The 25451-nt window shown below is 33.7% G+C and overlaps 1 protein-coding gene across 4 annotated transcripts in view; it reads left to right on the top strand.

Annotated features, from left to right (window-relative positions):
- Nucleotides 1-25451, top strand: part of NCAM2 (neural cell adhesion molecule 2) — a gene marked incomplete at both ends in the record, with an annotated part of 498781 nt that overhangs the window by 295968 nt on the left and 177362 nt on the right. For all 4 annotated transcript variants that reach the window (XM_082839435.1, XM_082839433.1, XM_082839432.1 and 1 more), the window contains one exon: nt 22937-23054. In XM_082839435.1, coding sequence (XP_082695561.1) covers nt 22937-23054 — 118 coding nt within the window. The remainder of the gene's footprint in view (nt 1-22936; nt 23055-25451) is intronic.

The following is a 25451-nucleotide window of genomic DNA, read 5'->3' as shown; positions in this document are numbered from 1 at the left end:
TTATTTGTTTTTTCCTTTCCTGGAGTGAAGGTATTTTAACCACAAAATTCATGCTGAAAGGTAAAGAGAATATTAAATCACTGAGAATTTTTTTCTCTCCTTCTCTAAGTCTATAATTAATTGAGATGTATGGATAACATAATGGAATAGACCAGATGGTTATTAGGCAGGTGGGTAGAAACTGCACATGCTCATGGGTGAGTCCAAAGTGCCAGGCCTTCTGAGAGAAGACTTTGAGAGCCTTTTTTTGGTGTGCAGAATCTGGTATTTATCGAGTGCTATCGTTGATGGAAGTTTTGGCCTTCAGCCCAAGAGGAAGATTTCAGTGCATGAAGAATAGGTTTAAATATGGAGATAAGTACTATGTTTGTAACTGTATCTATATATCTATTTTTATATCTATAAGTATTTCTAATATCTTTCCCTCTTTATTCTGTACAATAAACAAAGGTAACTTACAGTAGCTATTTAGTTTCTTCAGTATTGACTTAACCATCTACTGTCCTTTGTTTCCGAAAGAATCTAAGGTAGGAAATATACGTGTATTTTGTCACGGGCAAGACCTTGTGCTCAGTATGCTCTTATGAAAATGTGGGTTATAATATTAGTTAATAATATAAAGCTTTTTAGAAAGGACTAAGTTTATAGGAAGCAGTATATAAATATGTACTATGCTGTATGTTATATATGTATGTATATGTAAAATTATGCATATATTTTTACACTAAAACATTAATTTGAGTCTGATGTGAAAAAGGGAATGTCATCTGGCAGGTGTAGCATATTTAGCCTTTATTATCCATTCTGCTATTGTAATTTCTACTTTAATATAGTTATAACATGTTCTAATCTATCTCCACACTAGATTATCTGTGAGTGTTTAAATGTGATTACATTTTTCTTGAAGGATTATTTGGGTATGAGTGGGTTCAATTAACAAAGTTTGAATCTTCAAGTCTATCATGATCTGCATTCAATCTGGAATATTTATTTCTATGTCTATACTTATTATTTTGGGGTTCATAAGGAGATAAACACTGGAATGTGTTCTTTGTGCAACTCACATCAATCATGTATGTAATATCCTGTTGTGCCTGCATCACACTGGCCTCCAAAGCAAACCATCCTCCTTCCACTCCCACTTTTCCTCTAACAGAATCAATTATATGTCCTAATCTGACCTTCTTTACTAGAACACTGCTTTATCTCCATTTCTTCTTATTAGTCACATTTCCCTGTTATGGTCACAAACTCCCATATCTTAGAATTCCTGGAACCAATTTCTTCAAAGTAACAGTGTTCACAAAATCAACCTTCGATTTATTCCCCTTTCTGGATGATGCATTTGGACCCTGTCAAGGGAATGCATTGACTAATGCCACCAGACGGCTGTGCTTTTCTCTCACATTTTGCCTTTACTTCAGTCAGAAAAATCATTCTCTCCAGTCTTATTGACTCTTGCCCTGCTTACCTACTCCTTTTAAATCTTGAGCCCTCTCTAAAAATATCCTTTATTATTTACCTCCTAGAAAACCTCTTGCAGACGTTCAGTGAAAACTTTGAGGTCGCAAAAATTAATAATAAAATAAAAGCACCAACTTTATCCACATTATTTTATTTTTCTTCAGTTACAATATTTGACTTATTACATGATTTTCTCCCCAGTTTATAATGCATACCTCTCTCTTATTTGCTACTAATTTTTATTCTTGCTAATTTGGACTTTATCATGGACCTTTTTCAACTCCTTTCATCTCTAAGTATATTGAAGTCCCAACCAAATACTCCAGTCAAATGTTTCTTCACATTCACTGCTTTCTTGCCAAGTCCTGCCTCTGGAGGAAGCTCTTCTTTTTTCCATTGTTTGCTCTTTGCAACTTTCCCTCACATTTCCTTTCTTCCAATGCATAGTCTATTTTTTCAACAATTAGTTAAAAGGTATCCTTGCTAGTTTATAGTACCAGCCATACCAAATATTAAGAATCTTTTTTTTCCTTAACTCCCTTTATGAATTTATTACGATATTTCTCAATGCCTGGGTATAGTTTTTCACAAATCTTTATCCCCCCTCCCTTTAAGAGGTTATACATCACTGCTCATTGCCATGTGAAGTGTGGTGCTTCCAGTGGAAGGATTTTGCATCTCCACCCAATTGATGATATGACTTGCTCTGGCCATTGGCATATAAGCAAGCATGATATACACTATGGCTGAAATTAAGCTTCAAGAAGAATCACATATTACTTCTCTTGTACTTTCCTTCTGCCATGAAACTAGCATGACCCTAACAGAGACTTCTCCTTTACCTTGGGCATCATGGAGAAGACACGTGGAGCAGAGTCACAGCTGATCTGCAGGTGCAAACACATAACATAAATAAGAAGTAAAACACATTTTTAAGCCCTGAGATTTTAGAGTTATTTGTTATCACAGAAAAGCAGACAAATTCAATGCCAGTGGCTTTTTCTTACTTAAGGAATTTAAATGCTGTCTGACCTAGGAATACATTTGAAATTACTTCCCTGAGTGTGCCTCAGACATCTTATAATCCCACTTTCCCCTGACGGTGATCATTTCTTACAAATTTTTTAATTACCTTATCAATATATTGGGAATTCAACTGAATGAATATTTTTGACTATAGTTTTGATGTTATTTTGTATTGCACTTATATATTTATTCAGCAGGTAAATGAGAAGTGCTGGCTATATTTTTCATACTTTGTTAGGCTCAGAATACTAACAGATCTAATAGAGCATTGTATCCCTCAAGGCACTTACAGTTTTATCTCAAACACTTAAAATAATCAACTTTCCTAAAGTCCCTGATTGTTTATGGTGCTGCTGAATACAAAAGCATATAGTAAGAGCATTTTTTATAGATATTTACAGACTCTTTTATAATAAGAAGGGGAACCTAATGTAGCACAAGAAGAGAGTTGGTATTTGGGATAAATCTATTGATGAAAAAGTATTATTTTGTAGAACAAAGAGGGGAAATTATTGTAGACAGATAAAATAGCATCTGCAAAAGCAAAAAGAGTGTAGGATGTGAGAAAAGATCTAATACTTTAACTGTTACAGGAATATGAAAGTTTTAGGGAGGGAGTGATGGTGATGTTAGCCAGTTGGTTTGGGGATTAGGTGGAGATGTAGCTGCAAAGCAGGAGGGGCCAGATAATGCGGGGCTATGGAATTTCTTCTAAGAGACAAAGATGAGCTGCCATTTAGGAGCAGGGTACCCGAGAGAGAGAGAAGGATGGAGGCAGGGAGAAGAAATGAGTTCAGTCAGAGATAAGTAGGGTCTGTGCTGAAAGACAAAGAAATGAAGAGGAAGGTATATAATCAGATAGTGTTTGAAACAAAGTCGTTGTGTTTACAAGTGTGTCACAGAGGCAAGAGCAATAAAGGCTTAATTTCAAGACTTCTAATGTGGGTTCTAGGCTTCCAAAGTAGTAAATGCAAGCAGAAGTGATCAATAAGTAGTGAACTGAAATATATCTGGTGAATTTGGCAATTATGAGTTTACAAGAGACAGTATGGTGAACAATATCATTTGCATGGATGGGTAACATTCAGACTGCAATGACTTAAAGAATAAATGTGCATGTACATTAACTGAATAAGAAAAGTATTGAAGGTACAGCACCTATTACCTCAGCTTGTTGGAACCAGCTATTAAATGGGAAACATTAAAAAGTTGAATGAGGGGCTTCCCTGGTGGCGCAGTGGTTGAGAGTCCACCTGTCGATGCAGGGGACGCGGGTTTGCGCCCCGGTCTGGGAGGATCCCACATGCCGCGGAGCGGCTGGGCCCGTGAGCCATGGCCGCTGAGCCTGCGCATCTGGAGCCTGTGCTCCGCAGCGGGAGAGGCCACAGCAGTGAGAGGCCCAAGTACCGCAAAACAAACAAACAAACAAAAAAACGTTTAATGAGGACCAGAGGAAGTGACTGGAGTGTTAGGACGTTTGTAAGGAAGATATACCTTGAACATAAAGAGGATATATTTTATGCTGAGCCTGGAGGAAATGAATCAAAAATGGATGAGAATGTGGGTTAATTTACAGGTAGGTCTGGTTGATAATTTGAGAGAAATCTTGCCCCATGACTTCAGTATTCTGTTTCTAATCACTGACTTCACTCATCTACCAAACATTGATGTACTACTGGTATTTTCCCAATATTTTTCAACATATGTATATGTGTTCATACCTGCTCTTTACTGGATCTTAGGTAAGTTTTCCAAATGCCTAAAACCTTTCTTTTCATTAACTTCCCATTGGCTACCTTGATTTTATTATTATACCTTATTACATTTTTATTAACTTGCTGAATTTGCTGGCCATCTTTTCTATACATTTCTGAACTCTTTTTACTAGATAATTGACTACACACACACACACACACACACACACTTATACACAAATCATGAGTAAATTTTTAAAAAGAGGATCAAAATTACTTCTCTTGCTTTAACCCATGCCCATCCTGCATCAGATTCCTAGCCCTTAGTTAAATAAAATGCTCTCCCAAACTACTCAAAAAATGATGAAAAGACCTGGAAATAACTTTTAAATTAAAAAATACAGCCAATAGAGTGTGTTTTTTTTGTTTTGTTTTGTTTTGTTTTTGCGGTACGCGGGCCTCTCACTGTTGTGGCCTCTCTGGACGCGCAGGCTCAGTGGCCGTGGCTCACGGGCCCAGCCGCTCCGCGGCATGTGGGATCCTCCCGGACCAGGACATGAACCCGCGTCCCCTGCATCAGCAGGCAGACTCTCAACCACTGCGCCACCAGGGAAGCCCTAGAGTGTTATTTTTGTAAAATGTTCTTTTAAAGTATAATGATTTATTATTTTCTGAATCTTTTGTAAATTTGTGAAGAATGATCCACTAACTGCTGGCTCAGACTTGGGATAATGGAAGCAGGGACAATTGAGAATAGATGAAAAACACCTAGAAGTATAATTTTAAAGCAGTTGTGTCTTTTGTTTTCCTTCGAACATTAAAATCAACAGTTGATGACAATGGCCAGAGATATTTTTGCAAGTAGGTATCTGAATGTGTACCTCTATTCCCTCAGGCAGTGTATTTTATATTCCTACCTATTTCTAGCCAGTTCTTAAAGTTAAGAAAATTAGGAGAAAATACTTTTCTTTTTATTAAAAATGAAAAGTCAGACTTTTTAACTTTTATGCAATGTTATATAATGTAAAACATATATACAAACATAAAAGACAGTAAACCAACCTCTTGTATATCAGTAATATAATTGACTCAAACATGCAGAGAGCTATTTTAAGTCAGTTTAATGACTGCAAGTTATGAGAGGATTGGTAATTTATAACAATATTATATAATATATAATTCACCAAAAGGTCAAAAAGTAAGCATTTATCAAAACCAGAATATTTTCTAATTTGATAAAACATTTTTCTTCCTAATTATCCCACTTAATTTCAAAGATTAGCAATCTGGGAATACAAGGAAAGAAAAAATATATTTTTTTCTCCTTAATACTTATCCAATCATTATTTTAGAATTTTTAGATAATAGAAAATTAGGTAGATTGATAGATAACCTACAAATATCTAGGCACATCTTTGTCTTCTCCTCAGCACCAACAATTAATTGGTGTGAATAGTTAATATAGCTTCTTACCTTTTCTTCTATCTTTATTTCTCTTCTGCCCAGAATTTCCTGAATACACTTAAAGTGTAACAATGTCATATTTGAAAGCCTATAGAGAAGTATGTATTTATTTTACAACATATTATTTTTAATCCCCAATTAAAAGAGAAGGCAGAATTTTCTCATTGTTTGAATCAGAACCCTACTCTGAACTCACCTATCTTCTGAATGGCACCTCTTGGTCATGTAGGAATTGTTCCTTTTTATTTTTTCTCTAACATTTGGTCAATAAATACAGAAGTGAATCCTATCATTTGTAAAATAATAACAACACTATCTGAACAACAATAACAATGACAACAACAAAACTTCAAGAAATCTGTAGAGGGCCAGGAGATACTGTAATAATGAAAATTTTTTAAATTCCATGGAATCAAACAGTAATTAAAAGTTACTACCAACCTACCACCTGACATTGTGGAAATGATTGACCTTCAGTACAATTAATGTCTAAATTACTTTGGAGAGACATGCTCTGGATACTTATACTTTTACAAAAATCATAGGATATGATGCAAGTAAATAATAAAGTCAAGAGTAACTTTAGTAACTTTAGTTACCCTTTAGTGCAGCCCATTTTGAAAAACAAACGTCTTGAATGGTTCTCTTGCTCTTTTGGTCGGCCACACTCTCACTGTCCTTTATTCCCTATTTTCTGATCAGTATGGCCTGAGTTTTATCAGTTATATTGGTCTCTCAAAGAAACAGATTTAGTTTTTTTTTTTAATTTTACTTGTTTATATTTTATCAATTTCCAGTCTGATCTTATTGTTTTATCTTATCTGTGATTTAACTTGATCTTCTTTTTATGTTTTTTAAATTTAAACCTCAAGGCACTGATTTGAATCCTTTCTTCTCTCCTAATGAATACATTTGATGCTCAAGAATCCGCTGTATGTACTGCTTTAATTTCCTTCCACAACTTTCAACATGTTGTGTACACTTTGCCATTCAGTTCAAAACATTTGTAATTTCCCTTTTATTATTTGTCCTATAGGTTATTTAGAATTGTGTTATTTAGTTTCCAAATATTATACATGGGGATTTTTCAAATACTATTCTGTCATAATTTCTAATTTGGTTCTAATGTTATCGAAAAGACACTTTTTGGATTTAGATCTTTTCAAATGTATTTGCTGTACAGTAGAACAGAAAGTGTAATCTGCTGGCTTGGTTGGAGTTTTGGTAACCATCAGTAGTTAGAGTCAATTGATAATGTTGATCTAGTCTTTTCTATTCTTTTTAACTTCTTGTCTACTTGCTCAATAAGTTATTAAGAGGGGGCTGTTTACTCTCTAATGAAAGTATATAGATTTGTCTATTTTTCCTTGTAATTATAGCAGTTTCTGCTTCATGAGTTTGGAAGCTCTGTTATATGCATAGAAGTTTAGAATTATATCCTCTTGACTTCTTTTTTAATAAGAAGTGATCCTGTTTATCCTTGGTAATATTCTTTGCTCTGAAACCTACTTTGATATCAGTAAAACTAACCACCTGTCTTTTAATTAGCATTTCCATGGCATATATTTTTCCTTCCTTTTAATCTTAACCTAATTGTTTCTCAAGGACAGTATATAGTTGGGTCTATTTCTTTTTTTGTATTAATTCTAACAGTCCCTGCCTTTGTATTGGAATGTTTACACAATTTATATTAAATATCTTATTGATTTAGTTGGATTTAAGTCTTGCTATTCTTCTTCTATTTTTCTTATCTGTTTTTTGTTCCCTTTTTCTTCTATTTCTGCTTTATTTAGATTACAGAGTATTTTTAATCCATCATTAATTTTCTATTTTGACTCATTAGTTATAGTTTATTGTTCTGTTATTTTAGCAGTTGATTTTCACAGTCATTTTTCAAGTGATATGATACTATTTCACATATTGAATAATAATACCCTCTTCTAGCCCTTGTGCTGTTGTCATCAGATTTTTTTATATCAAATCATATATTAGTTTTCTATTTCTGTGGTAACAAATTACTACAGATTCAGTTGCTTGAAGCAATGCAATTTTATTATTTTCCGGTTTCTGTAAGCCAGAAATCCAAGTAGACTCAGCTGGGATCTGCTCAGGGTATTAAAAAATATAATAATACTATAATTAGTTTTGCAATTTTTATAAAATCAAGGTGGTGGAAGGATTGTGTTCCTTGCTGCAGGCTCTTGGGAAGAAGCTCTTCTAAATATCATTTAGGTTGTCGGCAAAATTCACCCTTTTTCCACTGTGGGATGGAGGTTCTCTTTCCTTGCTGTCTGTCACCTGGAGGGGCTGTGCTTAGCTTTCAGAGGCTTTCCCCTGGGTTCTTCCTCCAGTGCCAAAAACAGTGCCTTAAAAGCCTTCTCAGACCTGGAATATTTCTGACTTCCCTTCTGCTGCATCTCCTGACTTCCTCTTCCAGCTGGAGTTCTCTTTGTTTTAGGGCTCATTGATTGAATAATATAGGATACTCTTCCATTTCAACGTCTAGGATCTTAATTATATCTGCAAAGTCCCTTTGCCCTGTAACTTAATGTATTCATAGATGGCTAAGCTTAGGGCACTGACATCTTTGCAGAGGAAGGGGCATTATTCTGCCTACCATATCTTCATACTATATGTTTCTTGTTGCTGTTGTTTTCTGCTTTAAATCAATTAGCTCTTAACATGGCTTAATTAATAAATAAAACAAGGCTTTTACATCTATCTACATAGTTACCATTTCCACAGCGCTTTATTTCTTTATGCGTATCAAGATTTCCAACTGGTGTCTGTTCCCAGATGCCTGAATGACTTCTTTTAGCATTTCTTACAGTGAAGGTCTGCTAGAGATGATTAACTTCACCTACTGAATGTCTAAGAAAATGTTTATTTCACCTTCATATTTGAAATGAATGTTTGCTGGCTATAGAATTCTAAATTAACAATATTTTAAATTTCAGTAAATTGAAAATTCTGAGCCATTATTATTGACCTGTGGGATTTCAGATCAAAAGTTTGTTCTCATTCTTATTTTGTGCTCTGTACATAAAGCGTACCACCCACTTGGTCCTTGCAGATTCTTTTGTTTTTGTTTTTCGCGGTATGCGGGCCTCTCACTGTTGTGGCCTCTCCCGTTGCAGAGCACAGGCTCCAGACGCGCAGGCTCAGCGGCCATGGCTCACGGGCCCAGCCGCTCTGCAGCATGTGGGATTTTCCCGGAGCGGGGCACGAACCCGTGTCCCCTGCATCGGCAGGCGGACTCTCAGCCACTGCGCCACCAGGGAAGCCCCTTGCAGATTCTTGAATGTTCTTTATAACTTGTTTTAAGCAATTTGGATACAATATACCTTGGTGTAATTTTCTTCATTCTGGTACTTGGGTTTTCTTGACAAACTTGAGTTATACTTTTTACCAAATTTGGAAATGTTTTGGTCATTAGTTCTTCATATATTGTTTTTTTGTCCCACACTCCTGTGAGACTCCAATTTCACATATTTGAGGCCACTTGAACTTATTCCACAGTTCCCAGATGTTCTGTTTTTTGTTTTGGGTTTTTTTTTTAGTTTGTTTGTTTGTTTTTTTCTTTCTGTATTACTTTTGGGATAGTTTCTATTGCTATATGTTCAAGTTCGTTAATCTTTTCTTCTGCAGTGTTTAATCTACTGTTAGTCCTATCTCATGTATGTTTGATTTCAGACACTGGTTTTAATATGTACAAATTTATTTTTTAATTATCTTCTAAGTCTCTGACATGATCAATTTTTCTGTAGATTCTTGAACATATGGAATGCAGATATAATAATTTGACGCTTTTGTCTAATTCTATCATCTGTGTCATTTCTGGGTCAGTTTTGGTTGACTATTTTTTCCTCCGTCATCATGTCTCATGTTTCCTGCTTCTTTGCATGTTTCCTGCATCTTTTCATATGCTTATTTCTCACTTGTATATCCTCTTGAGTGAAATGTCTCTTCATATCCTTCCCATGTTCTAATTGGATTTTTTCACTATTATAGTTCAAGAGTCCTTTATAAATTCTATAAATGCATTTTTGCCTTCCAAACAGCCTCTTTAGTGATGTTTCTGTTTGTCTTTTGCACATTTTCTTACTGTTGAATTTAGATTATTTTATATATTTGAATACAATTCCTTGCTCAGATTTGTGATTTGTAGGTTCTTTTTCCCGACACTGTGGCTTATCTTTTCATTCTCTTAGTGTCATTCAGAAAGCAAGAAAAAATTTAATTTTGAAGTCCAATTATTAATCTTCTTCTTTTATGGACCATTCTTTTGGTACCATGTCTAAGACGTCTACACCTAACCCCAAGTTACAAAGACTTTTTTCTCAAGTTTCTTTTAAACTTTTTATACTTTTATGTTTTAAATTTAGGTCTTTGATCCATTTGGGGTTCATTTTTTTATGCTTCAATGATTTTAATAAAGCACAGTCAGCCAGTGAAACTGAGAATCCCCCTAAATGTTGCCTCCACGATCCACTCTAAAAAACTTCAGCCCAATACGGGGCAGTTCAATAATTAAGATTAGCCTTTTGGCTTTTTTTGTCTTCCAGAGTGGTAGTTTCTTATCTTCCTCACATGCATATAATGGGCCACTTTGTAGAAAACTTAGCAGGAATCTTGTCTCACGCATTATTATTATTTTTTAATTGGTGTATAGTTCCTTTACAATGTTGTGTTAGTTTCTGCTGTACAACGAACTGAATCAGCTATATGTATACATATATCCCCTCCCTCTGGCACCTCTCCCCCCCCATCCCACCAAGCTAGGTCACCACAGAGCACTGAACTGAGCTCCCTGTGCTATGTAGCAGGCTCCCACTAGCTATCTGTTGTACAATCCCAACAACAATCTGTTGTCAATCCCAATCTCCCACTTCATCCCCCCGTTCCCCCCTCCCTGTGTCCACATGTCCGTTCTCTGTGTCTGTGTCTCTATTCCTGCCCTGCAAATTGGTTCATCTGTACTATTTTTCTAGATTCCACATATATGTGTTAATATATGATTGGGGCTCATTTTTATGTAAGAAGTGAGTTCTGTGCTTCAATTCACCTACTTGCATATAGATATCCAATTGTGGAAAAGCCATTGTTAGAAGACTATCCTTTCTCCATTGAATTGCCTTTGCACTTTGTAAAATAAAACTTTTAAAACATAGTTGGATTATAGGCATATATTTCTGGACTCTTCCATTCCACTAATCTATGTTTCTATCCATGTACCATTATCATACTGCCCTAATTATCATAAGTTTACATATACCTTAAAATCAAGTAGTACGATTTGTATGACTTTGCTCTTCTTCTACAAAAACGTTTTGCAAAATCTAGTTTCTTTGCCTTCCATTTAAACTTTAGAACATGTCTGTCTACGAAACAATATACTGCTGAGATTTTCATTAGAATTCTATAGAGTCGATATCAGTTTTGGAAAATTTTATACTTTTTTTGTTGATTCTACAAATGCATGAACAAGGTATGTTTCTCCATTTATTAATGTATTTTGTTCTTTTGCTTCTTCATTTGACTTATTGTAGTTTTCAGCATTCAGATCCCATACATGAGTTTTGTTTGATTAGTATCTAAGCATTATATTTTTGGAACTATTGATATGTTTTTTAAAAAAAGAATTGGTTTCAGTTGTTTCTTGCAAGTATGTATATTGAAATATGATTTTTTGTGTATTTTTCTTATATTCTTTGACTGTACTGCATACATTTTTTAGTTCTAGGAATATTTTTGTAGATTCTTGGATTTTCAATGAAATCAATAGTGCATCTGCAACATGTATTAAAGTTATTTATTCTTTTCCAATTGTATGCTTTTTATTTTTATCTCTTACTTAGGACTGCATTTGCCTTCCAGTATGATGTTAAATAGGAGGGTTGAGTGAGGACTTCCTTACTTGTTCCCAATTTTAGAAAGTATTCATTCTTTTACCTGAATGTTGCCTGTTAGCTGGAAATTTTTGGCAAGATATCTTTTATCAGGATAAATAAGTCTTTTCCATTCATGGCTTGTGAAGGGTTTTTATCTTGAATGGATGTTGAATTTTGTCAGATGCTTTTTCAGCATCAATTAATATTATTGAATAATTTTTCTTCTTTAAACTGTTAATAAGTTGAATTATATTAATTGATTTTTCAGTATCATGCCAGTTTTACAATTCACAGAATAAACCCCACTTGACGGTGATGTATTTTTTTGTATGTGTATTGCAGAATTTTGTTTTCTAAAAATTTCATTGAATACATTTGTGCTTACCTAAATGAGTGATATTGGTTTGTGTAGTTTTCTTTTCCTGTACTATCTTTGGTTAAGTTATCCTTATAATGCTGGCCTCATAAAATGAGTCAAGAAATATTCCCTCCTCATGTTTTTTAAAAGAGATTGTGTAGAAATTGTATTATTTCTTTAACTTTTTGATAAAGTTCAGAGGATAAACAATCTGCTTCTATAGATTTTTTTTCAGAAGGATTTTAGCCATATATTACATTCTTTTAGTAGTTAAAGAACTATTTGAGTTACCTATTTCATCTTGAGTTAGTTTCACTAGTTTGTGATTTTCAAGGAAACGTCCCATTTCTTCAGCATTGTTGAATTTGTGTACATAGGCTTGTCTGTATTATTCATTTTTTAAAATTCTTTTACTGTATGTTGTATCTGTAGTGAAATACCTTCAATTCCTGATATTAGCAATCTGTGTTATCTCTCCTTTTATCCTGGTGAGTCTTGCTAAAGGTTTATTAATTGTATTGATCTTTGAAAGAATCTTCATTGGTTTCTTTGAATTCTCCCTTGTTTGTTTTCTGTTTTTTATTTTACTGATATCTGTTCTTATTTGTAGTATTCTTTTTTCCTTCTGTTTGATATGGATTTATTGTGCTCTTCTTCTTCTAGTTTCTTTGATTGGAAGTCACAAAGAGTGATTGTGAATTCATCTAATTCTTGTTTCCGTTCTGTCAGTTTTTGCTTCATATACTTTTTTGTGAGATGAATGCACATGTAAAGATTGTCATTTTACTTCCTTTGGAAAATTGGCTCTTTTATCATTATGAAGTATTCCCCTTTATATCATGTAAATTTATTTGCTCTGAAATCTACTTTGTTTGATATTAACATAGCTCCTCCAACTTTCTTTGGATTGGTGTTTGAACGATATATATTTGTCCATTCTTTTACTTTTAATCTACCTATATTATTATATTTTAAATAGCTTCCTTATAGAGAACATACAGTTGAGTTAATTACTTTATTCATTCTGATAGTATATATTTTTTAATTCATGAGATTAGACCATTTACATTTATCTTAGATCTGCAATTTTTGTTTTGATTTGTTTTCAGTTTATTCTTTCTGTTTTCTATCCTTCTATTTCCCCTTCTCTGCCTTCTCCTGGGTTTTGTGAATATTTTTAGTGTTCTAATTTATTTTATCTATTATGTTTCTGTCTATACATTTTTCTGTTTTTTTGTGATTGTGCCTGCTATTGTGAATATGATGTGCCTCTAACTTAGAGCCAATGTTTTACCACTATAATTGGATTGTAAAAATTGTAGCACCATACAGATCCTTATACTCCTCTCTTCTTTATGTCTTAGTAGTCTTCTATATTACATCCGAATTTAGTGAAAACCTTGTAGGCAATGTTAAGCGTTTTTATGTCAATCATTAACTGTATTTTGAAGAACTCAAGGGGAGAATAGTCTATTATATTTACCTAGATATTTAACATCTCTCCTGCTCTTTCTTCATCCCTGAAGTCTGATGTTTCCTCTGATAGAATTTCTCTTTGTATGAATTTCTCTTTTGTCTGAAGAGGTCCCTTTAGCAATTGTTTCAGATCAGGTTTACTGGCAGACATTGTATTACTCATCCTTTTATCTGAGAACTATAATGTCTTTACCTTCATTTGTGAAAGATATCTTTGCTGAACACAGAACTTTATTTTGACAGATCTATCTTTTTTGACACTTTAAAAATATCGTTTCACCTTCTTTTGGCCTCCATTTGTTTCTGATAAGAAATCCACAGTTATTTGAATTACTGTTGTACTATAAATAACACATTTTTGTGTTTGTATATCTTCAGTTTTTAGCAGTTTGATTATGCCATGCCTGCAGCATGAACGTCTTTGGACTTATCTGTTTGGGTTTCAAGGCTACAGCTGGTTTTGAATCTGTGTTTTCAAAATCTTGCCAATTTGGGAAGTTTTCAGACATTAGTTCTATAGATACATATACATAGGTATACATATACAAATGTAGATGCATACATTTTCTATGATGTTTATTTCTCCTTTCCTTCTTAGATTTGATGACATTTTGGTGTTGTCTCACAGGTTCCTGAAGCTCTGTTTTTTTTTTTTTTTATCTTTCTTTAATATTTTCTCCTTGTGTTTTGAAGATTGGACAATTGTTATTGGTAATTCATCAAGTTCAGAAACTCTTCCCTCTGTCATATCCATTTATCACACCCATGAATATCTTTGTTATTATAAATTTGGTTCTAATATTTATTCATTTATTCTTAATATACTGTGTGTCTTTACGGGAACTGTCTTTCCATTTATTCTGAGGTGGTTCACCCTTACCCTTTGGAAGATGTTTAAAATAGTTACTTTAAAGTAGTTTTTAGATAATAAAGCATGTTTCAATATGTCATTGGCATTTAACACTAACATGAGATTTTCCTAGTTCTACATAGGCCAACATTTTTTAGATTATATCCTGGATTTTGAATACTATGAGATTCTGGGTTTTATTTCAGTTCTTTGGAGAATGTTGATACTTTTATTTTTGCAGGCAATCAATTGATTTAAATTCAGACCACTTACTGTGACCAGCCTTCTGTGGTTTGTGGATTCAAAATCAGTTTCATTTTCAAAACTTTTGCACTAATTTTCAGATCTGTCTCACATATGAACCAATGGCCATTCCAGGACCTGTGGGGTAGGATGTCTCTTAGTTCAGTTCTCAACGTCTTTGTGCTGTTTAAGATTATATCCACACTTTGATAGCTCAGGGCTGAGCTCAAGATTTCATAAATAACTTGATGTGGTTCCTTTTCCAAGCTCTTCCTACTATTTTTTTTTTTTTTTGGCGGTACGCGGGCCTCTCACTGTTGTGACCTCTCCCGTTGCAGAGTACAGGCTCCAGAAGCACAGGCTCAGTGGCCATGGCTCACGGGCCTAGCTGCTCTGTGGCATGTGGGATCTTCCCAGATCGGGGCATGAACCTGTGTCCCCTGCATTGGCAGGCGGACTCTCAACCACTGCGCCACCAGGGAAGCCCTCTTCGTACTCTTTTATCTCTCACCTTCTTACCTATTTTTGAGTCTTCATTTTTCAGTCCTATAATCAGAAAACTGGGGTTTATTTATCCTCTCTCTACGACCAATGTGCCTTCATTCAGGGTCAGTTAGCCAGAGGAAAGAGAAAGATAAAAGCAGTAGATATATTTGCTTTGCCATCTTGGGACCATAACTCTTCTGATTAAAGAGGAGGATGGTCCTGTCTCAGACAGACACTTACAAGCTCCCTCCCTGCTGCCATTGTCACTACCAGGAGACCTCTTTCCTGCTTGTTGAACCTGAACTAGAAGGCTTCTCTTGGACCTCTCTCAGGCCATGCTGATTCCCACTTCTGAGTTTTGGACTGCCTTCAGTTCAGTCCAGGGATTCTGAAGAAAAAAAAAAATGTTCTCTGATAGATTGTCTCCTAGTATTTCAAATTCTGATATTTTTCAATTAGCAATATGCCTGCTACCATTTATATTTCAGAATCCTCAAACAGATTATCCATGCATGTTGTCTAAGTGTTACAGACGAATTGAGTGATAGAGACAAATGTAGAGGAGTTTTTCCAATTTACCCAGAACTGGAACTCTGTAATATTATTTTTAATCTTATTGACATGTATGAGATCGGGATTTCTTCCTCATTTCTTAACTCTAAAGAATTATTAAAGACATTAACAGGAATGGCATACAGCAGCTCTTCTTTTTTTTAACATCTTTATTGGGGTATAATTGCTTTACAATGGTGTATTAGTTTCTGCTTTATAACAAAGTGAATCAATTATACATATACATATGTTCCCATATCTCTTCCCTCTTGCATCATCCTCCCTCCCACCCTCCCTATCCCACCCCTCCAGGCGGTCACAAAGCACAGAGCTGATATCCCTGTGCTATGCGGCTGCTTCCCACTAGCTATCTACCTTACGTTTGGTAGTGTATATATGTCCATGCCTTTCTCTTGCTTTGTCACAGCTCACCCTTCCCCCTCCCCATATCTTCAAGTCCATTCTCCAGTAGGTCTGTGTCTGTATTCCTGTCTTACCCCTAGGTTCTTCATGACATTGTTTTTTCTTAAATTCCATATATATGTGTTACCATATGGTATTTTTCATTCTCTTTCTGACTTACTTCACTCTGTATGACAGACTTTAGGTCTATCCACCTCATTACAAATAGCTCAATTTCACTTCTTTTTATGGCTGAGTAATATTCCATTGTATATATGTGCCAGATCTTCTTTATCCATTCATCTGATGATGGGCACTTAGGTTGTTTCCATCTCTGGGCTAGTGTAAATAGAGCTGCAATGAACATTTTGGTACATGACTCTTTTTGAATTATGGTTTTCTCAGGGTATATGCCCAGTAGTGGGATTGCTGGGTCATATGGTAGTTCTATTTGTAGCTTTTTAAGGAACCTCCGTACTGTTCTCCATAGTGGCTGTACCAATTCACATTCCCACCAGCAGTGCAGGAGTGTTCCCTTGTTGTTGGAGGTTGTGCATCAGTCACTACCATCCATCCTCATAACTCTTTTCATCTTGCAAAACTGAAACTGTGTACTCATTTAACAGTAACTCCCATTCACCTCTCCCTCCAGCCTCTAGCAACCACCATTCCACTTCCTGTATCTGTGTTTTTGACTACTCTAAGTGCACAATAAGTGGAATTATAGAGTATTTGTCTCTATGTGACTGATTTATTTCACTTAGCATAATGTCCTCAAGGTTCATTCATGTTGTAGATACACTACAACAAGTAGTTAGAATTTTCTTTTCTTTTTCGAGGCTGGATACTATGCCATTTTATGCATATACAAGATTTTGTTTATCCATTTATTAATCTATGGACATTTGTATTGCTTCCACTTTTTAAATATTATGGATAATGCTGCCATGAACATGGATGAGCAAATATCTCTTTGAGGCCTTGTTCAAAATCCTTTTGAGTATATACCCATAAATGAAATGGCTGGATCACATGGCAATTGTATTTTTAATTTTTTGAGGAACCACCATACTGTTTTCCATTTTATCAATAATGCAAAAAGTTCCAATTTCTCCACATCCTCACTAACGCTTGCTATTGTATTTTATTTTTTTAATAGTAGCCTTCCTATTAGATATGAGGTGGTATTTCACTGTAGCTTTGACTTGCAGTTCCCTAAGGGTGCTGTTGAGGATCTTTTCATGTACTTATCTGCCACTTGTGCATCTGCTTTGGATAAATGTCTATTTAAGTCCTCTTGCTCATTTTTGAATTGGGTTATGTATTTTTTTTGTTGCTGAATTTTAGGAGTTCATTATCTATTCTGGATGTTAATCCCTTATCAGATATACAATTTTTAAATATTTCCCCCATTCTGCATGTTGCTTTTTTACTCTCTTTTTTTTGTTGTTGCCTACACCTTTGGTATCATATTGAAGAGAACATTGCAAAATCCAGTGTCATGAAGCTCTTGCCTTATATTTTTTCCTAAGAGTTTTATAGTTTGTAGGTCTGATTCTTTCTGAGTTAATTTTTGTATAGTGTCCTCTTATAATCCTTTTCTATTCCTTTGGAATTGTTAATGTTGTTTTGTTTCTGATTTTAATAATTTGAGTTTTATCTTTTTAAATCTTAATCCATCTAGCTAAAGTTTTGTCAATTCTGTTGATCATTTTAATAAACCAACTTATAGTTTCATTAATTTTGTCTATTATTTTCTATTCTCAATTAAAAAAAATTTGTTCTACTATTTATTATTAATTTTCTTCTGCTAGCTTGGGTTGTGTTTATTCTTTTATTCTAGTTCTTTATGTTAAGGTTAATTTTTGACATAACATATGGGCTTTCTGGGGAATGTCCTACATGCTCTTGAGAAAATGTGTTTACTCTCTTTTTTTGGATAAAGTATGCTGTATATTCGTGAGAATTAGTTGGTATATTGTGTTGTATAAGTCCTCTATTTTCTTACTTATCTTCTGTCTGATCATTCAATGCATTATCGAGACTGTATTGTTGAAGTCTCCAACTATTATTGTAAGACTATTTCTTCCTTCAGTTATGTCAGTTTTTGCTTCATGTATTTTGTATTAGGAGCATAAATATTTGCAATTGTTATATTTTCTTGCTATATTGAAACATTTGTTAATATACAATGTTTTTTTCCTCTTATAAACTTTTTGATTCAAAGTCTATTTTGTCTATTCGTATAGTCACCCCTTCTCTTTTTTGGTTATTATATCTTTATCTTTTCACTTTCAATCTATTTGTGTCTTCATTATTGACAGTGAATCTCTTATAGATAGGACATAATTTTGTCATGTGTTTTTAGCCATTGTGCCAATCTCTGTTTGTTTATTGAAAAATTTAATCTTTTTCTATTTAAAGTAATTATTGATAAGGAATGACTTACTTCTGTCATTTTGCTGTTTTTCTAAATGTCTTATAGATTTTCTTGTCTCTCATTTCCTACATTACTATCTTCTTTTTGTTTAGTCAATTTTTTGTAGTGGAACTTTAAAATTCTTTTCTCATTTCTTTTTGTGTATATTCTATACTCATTTTCTTTGTGGTTATTGGTGGTATTGCATTTAATGTCCTAAAGTTATAACACTCTATTTTAAATTTATACTAACTTAACTTTAATAAATATAAAAAACTCTGCTCCTTTAAAGCTTAACTCCATTCCTTTCGGTTGTTGATATCACAAAATTACATCTTTATGCATTTTGTGTCTCAAAACATGAACTGACAATTCTTTAAATTGCATTAGTCTCTTAAATTATGTAGAAACCAAAATCTGGAATTATAAGACATAGTTAAAATCATACTAATATCTTTTTAAAATATATATTAGTCTCAAATCACATAGAAAAAAATGCAGTTACAAACTGTTGTTACAGTAGTACTAGCTTTTTTATTGCCCATGTATTTACCTTTATTGAGCTCTTTATTTCTTTATATGGCTTTGAATTACTCTCTAGTGTCCTTTTATTTCATCTTGTAGGACTCCCTTGAGCATTTCTTGCAGGGCAGGTCTAGTGGTAACAAACTCCTCCAGCTTTTACTTATCTGAAATGTCTTAATTTCTCTCTCACTGTTGAAAGACAGTTTTCCAGGATATAGGTTTCTTGGTTGACAGTTTTTTTTTTTCCTTTTAGCACTTTCAATATATCCACTCAATGTCATCTGTCCTCCAAAGTTTTTGATGCAAAATCTGCTGATAATTGCTGAGGATCCCTTGTATGTGATGAGTCACTCTTCTCTTGCTGCTTTCCAAGATTTTCTCTTTGCCTTTGCCTTTTGAAAATTTCATTATAATGTGTCTTGGCCTGGTCCTCTTTGAATTCATCTTAGTTGTAGTTTGTTGAGCTTCTTGGATGTTTATATTCATAGCTAAACTTTTCAGCCATTATTTCTTCAAATATTCACTCTGTCCCTTTCTCTCTCACTTCCCTTCTGGGACTCCCACTGTGTGATTGTTGGTCTACGTGATTATGTCCCACTGGTCTTTTAGGCTGTATTCACTTTTCTTCAATCTTTTGTTTTTCTGTTTCTCAGATTCAAGAATTTTCATTGCCTTATTTCGTATTCACTGATTCTTTCTTCTGCTTACTCAGATTTGCTTGTGAATCCCTCTAATGAATTTTTCATTTCAGTGATTATAATTTTAAGATTCAGAATTTCTTTTTGGCTTTTTTTTAGGTTTTCTATATCTTTATAGGTATTTCCATTTTCTTCATATATTGTTTCCTTGAGTTTTTCCACTTCTTTCTTGAGTTCTTTGAGCATCTTTTAGACAGTTGTTTGAAAGTCTTTACCAAGCATATCTTCCCTCGGGTCTTTTTCAGGGACAGTTTCTATTGATTTAATTTTTCTTTTGAATGGGCCATACTTTCCTATTTCTTTGTATGCCTTGTGATATTTTTTTCTGAAAACTGGATATTTGAACATAATAAGTGCTTCCTATGGAAATCAGATTCTTTCTCAATCCCAGGGTTTACTGTTATTTATTATTATTATTATTATTATTATTACTGAAGACTGTCTCTATGCCAAAGATCAGCCTGAGATGTAAATTTAAGGTATCCTCAGGTATTTTCTAAGCCTACACCTTTCCCTGGACATGCATGGTCACTTTCTAATATGTCCGTTATATGCAGTTGTTTTTGAATGTCCTAATCTTTAATGTCTGCCTCCCAAAATGGTAAAAAGAGAAAAATGAAGGGGGCACTAAAAGAATGAGAGTTCATTAAATCCCCTGGATCTCACCATTGTGGGAGGTATAACAACAATGGCCACTACCTCTTCATCTGCACCTTTGTGATGAAAAGCATCAGTCAGTGATCAGTGCACAGATCCTTGATATCTGAATGACAAAGTCCTTTTTGCCTATCCTGGCTTTCTTTGTGCAACCTACTCTCGGAACACGTGCACAGCTTCCTGCCTCAGATGGGGAGGGGGATAGGTAGCTGCCAGTGTACTAACAGCTGAAACTGACCAGTATTAACAACAGTTTATCTTCCATGTCTTTGCCTGGAAGTTGTAAGCATTCAATAGACTCCACAGTTTCAAGATAGTTACATTAGACAGCTTCTGACAGTGCAGTTGCCGTGTAGGTGTGGAGACAGATGCCTGGTACTTCCTACTCTGCTATCTTCCCCAAGTCCTCTCTTATGTGAATGTCTAAGTGTCATGCAGCCTTAAAAGTAAAAACAAGAAAAGGTAATTATGAAAAGGCTGAGTCTTAAGATGAGCAGTCCTCTGCCAGTTAAAGGATCTACATGTGAATATATTTGATGATATACATTTAGGACAGATCTGAATAATCAATAAATTAGAAAAGAGTTGCTTTCCTGACAATGGTAGAGTGGAGTTTGTTATCCCTATCCTGAATAAATTTGTAGAAATTATTGGTATTTGTTAATCAGAACCATACAAGTATTTCATGGTTAATACCATATTCTTTATCTTCCAAAAAACATTTGAAGGAAAGTGAGTGGAGAAAAAGACTGCAAGACACAGAAGACACATAGACTAGCTGGATTCCACTGTTGATGAAGGGGGGTTAAGATGTCAAGTTAGTGATGTCTTTGGTGCATAAGCAGCCAGTGAGGGGAATTATAACTTGAAGGTGAACCAAAGCTTCCATGTAAGTAAATTATGGAGCTACTTCTCTACGCATCCCTATGCTTCTTGAAGCTAAAATATAAAAACAGAAATTTACAAAGGATTGACTACTTAATGGATACAGAACATAAATCTTGGTAAAGTTATTAAAACTGGACATTTCAGATATAGTCAAATGCCAAAAGTATTTTTAAAAAGATAAAATAGAGTAGATGCTGGTCTTGTGAGAAAAAAATAATCAGATGAAATATAATTGTTACCTCTTTTGAAATTATTTAATCCAACTCAACAGTGAGTTCAGAAGCAATAAGGTAATATATGTAAAAATGCTGTACAGTCGAAACAGTAGCTAGCAAACTGCCTGAACATCTTGACATCTGAACTAGAGAAAACCTCTGCAGATTTTGATGCTATTTTTCTTCTAGAATTACTCTTCAAAGTACCTCAAAGTATCTAAACATGTAATATTAATATTTTTCTACTAATCTACACTACAAGTAAGAACACATATGTCATTAGCAGAGTTAACATATCATAAAACACAGAGATTAAGATTTGTTGATTCTTAGAGATTATCCAGCATATACAGTTCACTTTATAGATAAGAAAATTATGATAAAGAATAAATAACTTGTTTAGGTTAGTAACAATAGCAGGACAAGAACTGGAGCATATGGCTCTCCGTTTGAAAATGTTTCTATCTACATGAATACTGTAGAATACTATAGTCAAATTTCAATGACTTAAAATGCAGAGTTAACATCTGAAAAAGAAAAGTCCATCCTACTGTAATACTAGTAATTATTATGTTACTTTACAGACAGCATGACATGTCATGCACCTTGTATCTAAATTCATAAAGGCAGAAACTTGATTAATTGTGCTTAATTACTAAGATACATATCAGTTCCTATCCCCGCCATCAATTGTGATAATCAACATCAGTGTTGACCTGAATGCTATTGTAGAGATATTTAATTAAAATCACATTTCTAAATGCCTGTCTGGTCATGTTGTTTAGGATATGTAAAATCAAATATATTAAATAATTATAGGAATATCATTTCATCATATTCAATTAAAAAATCATAAAAGCGTATATTAAATAAAAATTTATGCTTTACTTTGAAATTTTAGCTTCTGTTATGGATGTCATTGATTTGTTTATTGCAAACAGTGCATTTCAGTAACAGTTTCAACGTGTTCAAAATGTGCAACATATACAGTTTTTGCAATGTAATTAGTTAGAAATTGGGGAAGCTTAATTTTAAAATTGAATTGTTCATGAAAATCTATTTCATACTCTCTATGGATTAAACAATTTCTCTTCATAAAATGCTCTATAGTTGTTTGAAGAAATTAAGTGTAGTTAATCAGAAAGAACATTATGGTTTGACACTTAATTTGAAAGCCCTGTCTTGAATGCTTGCTTATAGAAGTACATACACCGATGAGAACCTAAATAGGAAATCCATTTATGCTCCAAGTAGATCTCAGTATTTATGTAAGTCAGGGTGGTATTGTCTGTCTTTATGTAAGAAATAGTTCATAAAAGTGTGTGTATATGTAAATATATATATATATATATATTTGCTAAAATGTCTAGTTTATTTTTAGTTTAGTTTAATAGATTAAAAATAGTAAAACAGAATTACAGTGAATTATCTAATTATTGTACATTAGAAGGCAGATCAGTGATTTTAGTCATTTTACTGTGCAACTAAGTCAGTCCTCTTGATATAAGTGCAGAAGTTGTAAAGCTTAGCTTTAAAAGAAAAAAAAAAAAAACAACAGTAAAAATGTCCCAGTGGTGTTGGTAAAATGTTTTTCATCTCTATTTAAACTACATTCATCTGTTTTTCAGTGCCACCAGCAATCACAATGCCTCAGAAATCCTTTAATGCCACAGCAGAGAGAGGAGAGGAGATGACATTTTCCTGCAGAGCCTCTGGCTCTCCTGAGCCCACCATTTCCTGGTACAGGTAGGTTATGCACCCACATCCTTTTGGCTTGTGTCCATAGTCAGGCTTCCAGAAAAATATTTACAGTCTTATCATTCTGTCCAGAATGGAAACATTGTTTTTGAATTTCAGTTGAAAATGATTTTTGTTTTCAGTTAAGTTGGTTAAATTAACTTGTTAAAGAGAGCAACAGAATGATTTAACACAAGTCAAAGGCTGCGCTCATAGCCCTGGTCATTTTATCTAAAAGGCATGTTTCTGGCCAAAATGGGCCCAGGAGCCCTGTGACAAATTCATCCATTTTATTGTTCCTACTAGAGAGTACCCACAAGTGGGAATTCTAGTATGAATGGCACCACTGTTGTATGTGTACATAATTATATTTTATTAAATATAATTGTGTATTTTATTTGTGTACCGTATTATTACAGAAAAAGCTAGTTGTGTAGAGTTAAATTTCAATAAATTTAATGTTATGTAACAAAATGTTCAAATGAATAAATTCTCTATTCTAAATCTATTGTTTTACAGTTGACTTTTATATTTTTTTTGAATTTTAAATGCTATTTGATTTCTATTAACATCAAACAGATAACAAAATGTTCCACTCTTTTAGGTTGTGTCTCACACTGTTAAAAGGGAGACAATTAAAGTTTAAAAATGGACAGTTTTTAAATATGTATTAGTTATTAATTGAGGTTACTACTCAAGCAAATCTGTAAATATTTATAGAATCACTTCTATACTTCATAAATCATATACTATAAGAATAGTCACAAGAAAACAATTAGAAATTTATATTCAAATTGGCAAAAGTGTCCATAATAAGAATTAGGTTTAAAAAAATATTTTAAGGAGAATAATTGAAATTCAAAACTATGTTTTATTACTTTCTGAACATTTACTGATACTATCTTCAAGTTTCCAATCTTTATCGCTTTAACATAGCAGGTAGCAATAAACAAGATATTTCTTCAGACAGGTGTTTCTAGAAGTTCTTTGCAGACAATAATTCCTTTCTGACTCACTGTTGGTATTTTTAAAGGGATTACACATCAAGCATTAACACATTCACCCCAGATAATTATCATGTATCTCAGAGACTTCTGGTTTCTAGTGTGTATCCTTAACAGTCAATATTAGATCTAATTACAGCAAGGAAAAGCTCCTGGATCATTCATTACAATGAACAAATATTGGTCTAGAGTCTTATCCTCATCATTTTATCTTTCCGGAGAGACTAACTTTCAGTTTAGACTATTTTCTTAAAGTTTAACATTTGTTTAAAATTCTCATATGTAAGTGAAAATATAATTATCATACAGACTAGAATAAATCAGATTCAGAGGCTAATATAATTGAATAATTTAAATTCATGATTTTGCACCTCCATTTTTTCACATGGCATTAGCCTCATCGTTTGGATGGAATAACATAATAATTATCCTAGCAGCTGGATATATAATATATAATGCGAGAATGGGAGTATGTGATAATGTTCTTAACAGAGGTAAAATTGGTATCAGAGGGAAGTTTTCATTGTGACATATTTATCTGTAGATATAGACATGTTATCTTTGTGAAAAAAATTCCAAAAAGTATTAGGGCAGCAGTGCAGAGAGAAAAATCCAGACACTACCCATTGCATAGAGATAATATTTCCAAGAGGTATGAGTGAAACCAGTAAAGAAGGTAGTTGAAGACCAAACATTGAGGAAAAATAAGAAATTTTCACAAAGAGAACCAGGAAACCAAAGTGGGAGTAAAAGCAGAAACTCTTAATATCACTTTCTTCATTTCCATTCAAATGTTTCTTCTACTTCTGTTGAGAATACCATATGGATTTTTATTGTTAGCCCTTTAAATTGGTGAATTCCATTGATTTTCAAATGCTAAAACAACCTTGAGTTCCTTGGAATGAACTCACTTGTAATGTCTAATCTGATTTTAATCCCACCAGAGTATTTTTCTTCATTCTATTTTTTACGTCTATAAGTTTGATGGAGGCCTTTTTTCCTCTTCCATTTCTCTCTTACCATGCCCATATTTTAATTCCTTTAACATATAGAATATATTTTAATAGCTATTTTAATGGTCTTATCTACTAATTCTATCATCTGTATCATTTCTGGATCTTTTTTATTGATTGATTTTTTTTCCCTTGTTATAGGTCATATTTTCCTACCTATTTACTATCCTGTCAACTTTTTACTGGGTTTCAGACAAGGAGAATTTTATGTTTTGAGGTGTTGGATATTTTCGTGTTCTTTTACTTTAGCTTTGAATGGAGTTAAGTTACATGGGGAAAGTTTGATCTTCTTGAGGTTGCTTTTAGGCTGTTTTAGGAGGATACAGAACAAGCTGCAGTCTAAGATTAACTTGGCTTCATTACTGAAGCAGTATTCTTGTAAGGAGGCA

The sequence above is a fragment of the Leucopleurus acutus genome (assembly GCF_964270905.1).
Source record: "Leucopleurus acutus genome assembly, chromosome: 5".
Classification (NCBI taxonomy): Eukaryota; Metazoa; Chordata; class Mammalia; order Artiodactyla; family Delphinidae; genus Leucopleurus; species Leucopleurus acutus.
Note: the sequence above shows the minus strand (reverse complement) of the source record. Positions and strands in the feature narration are given on the sequence as shown.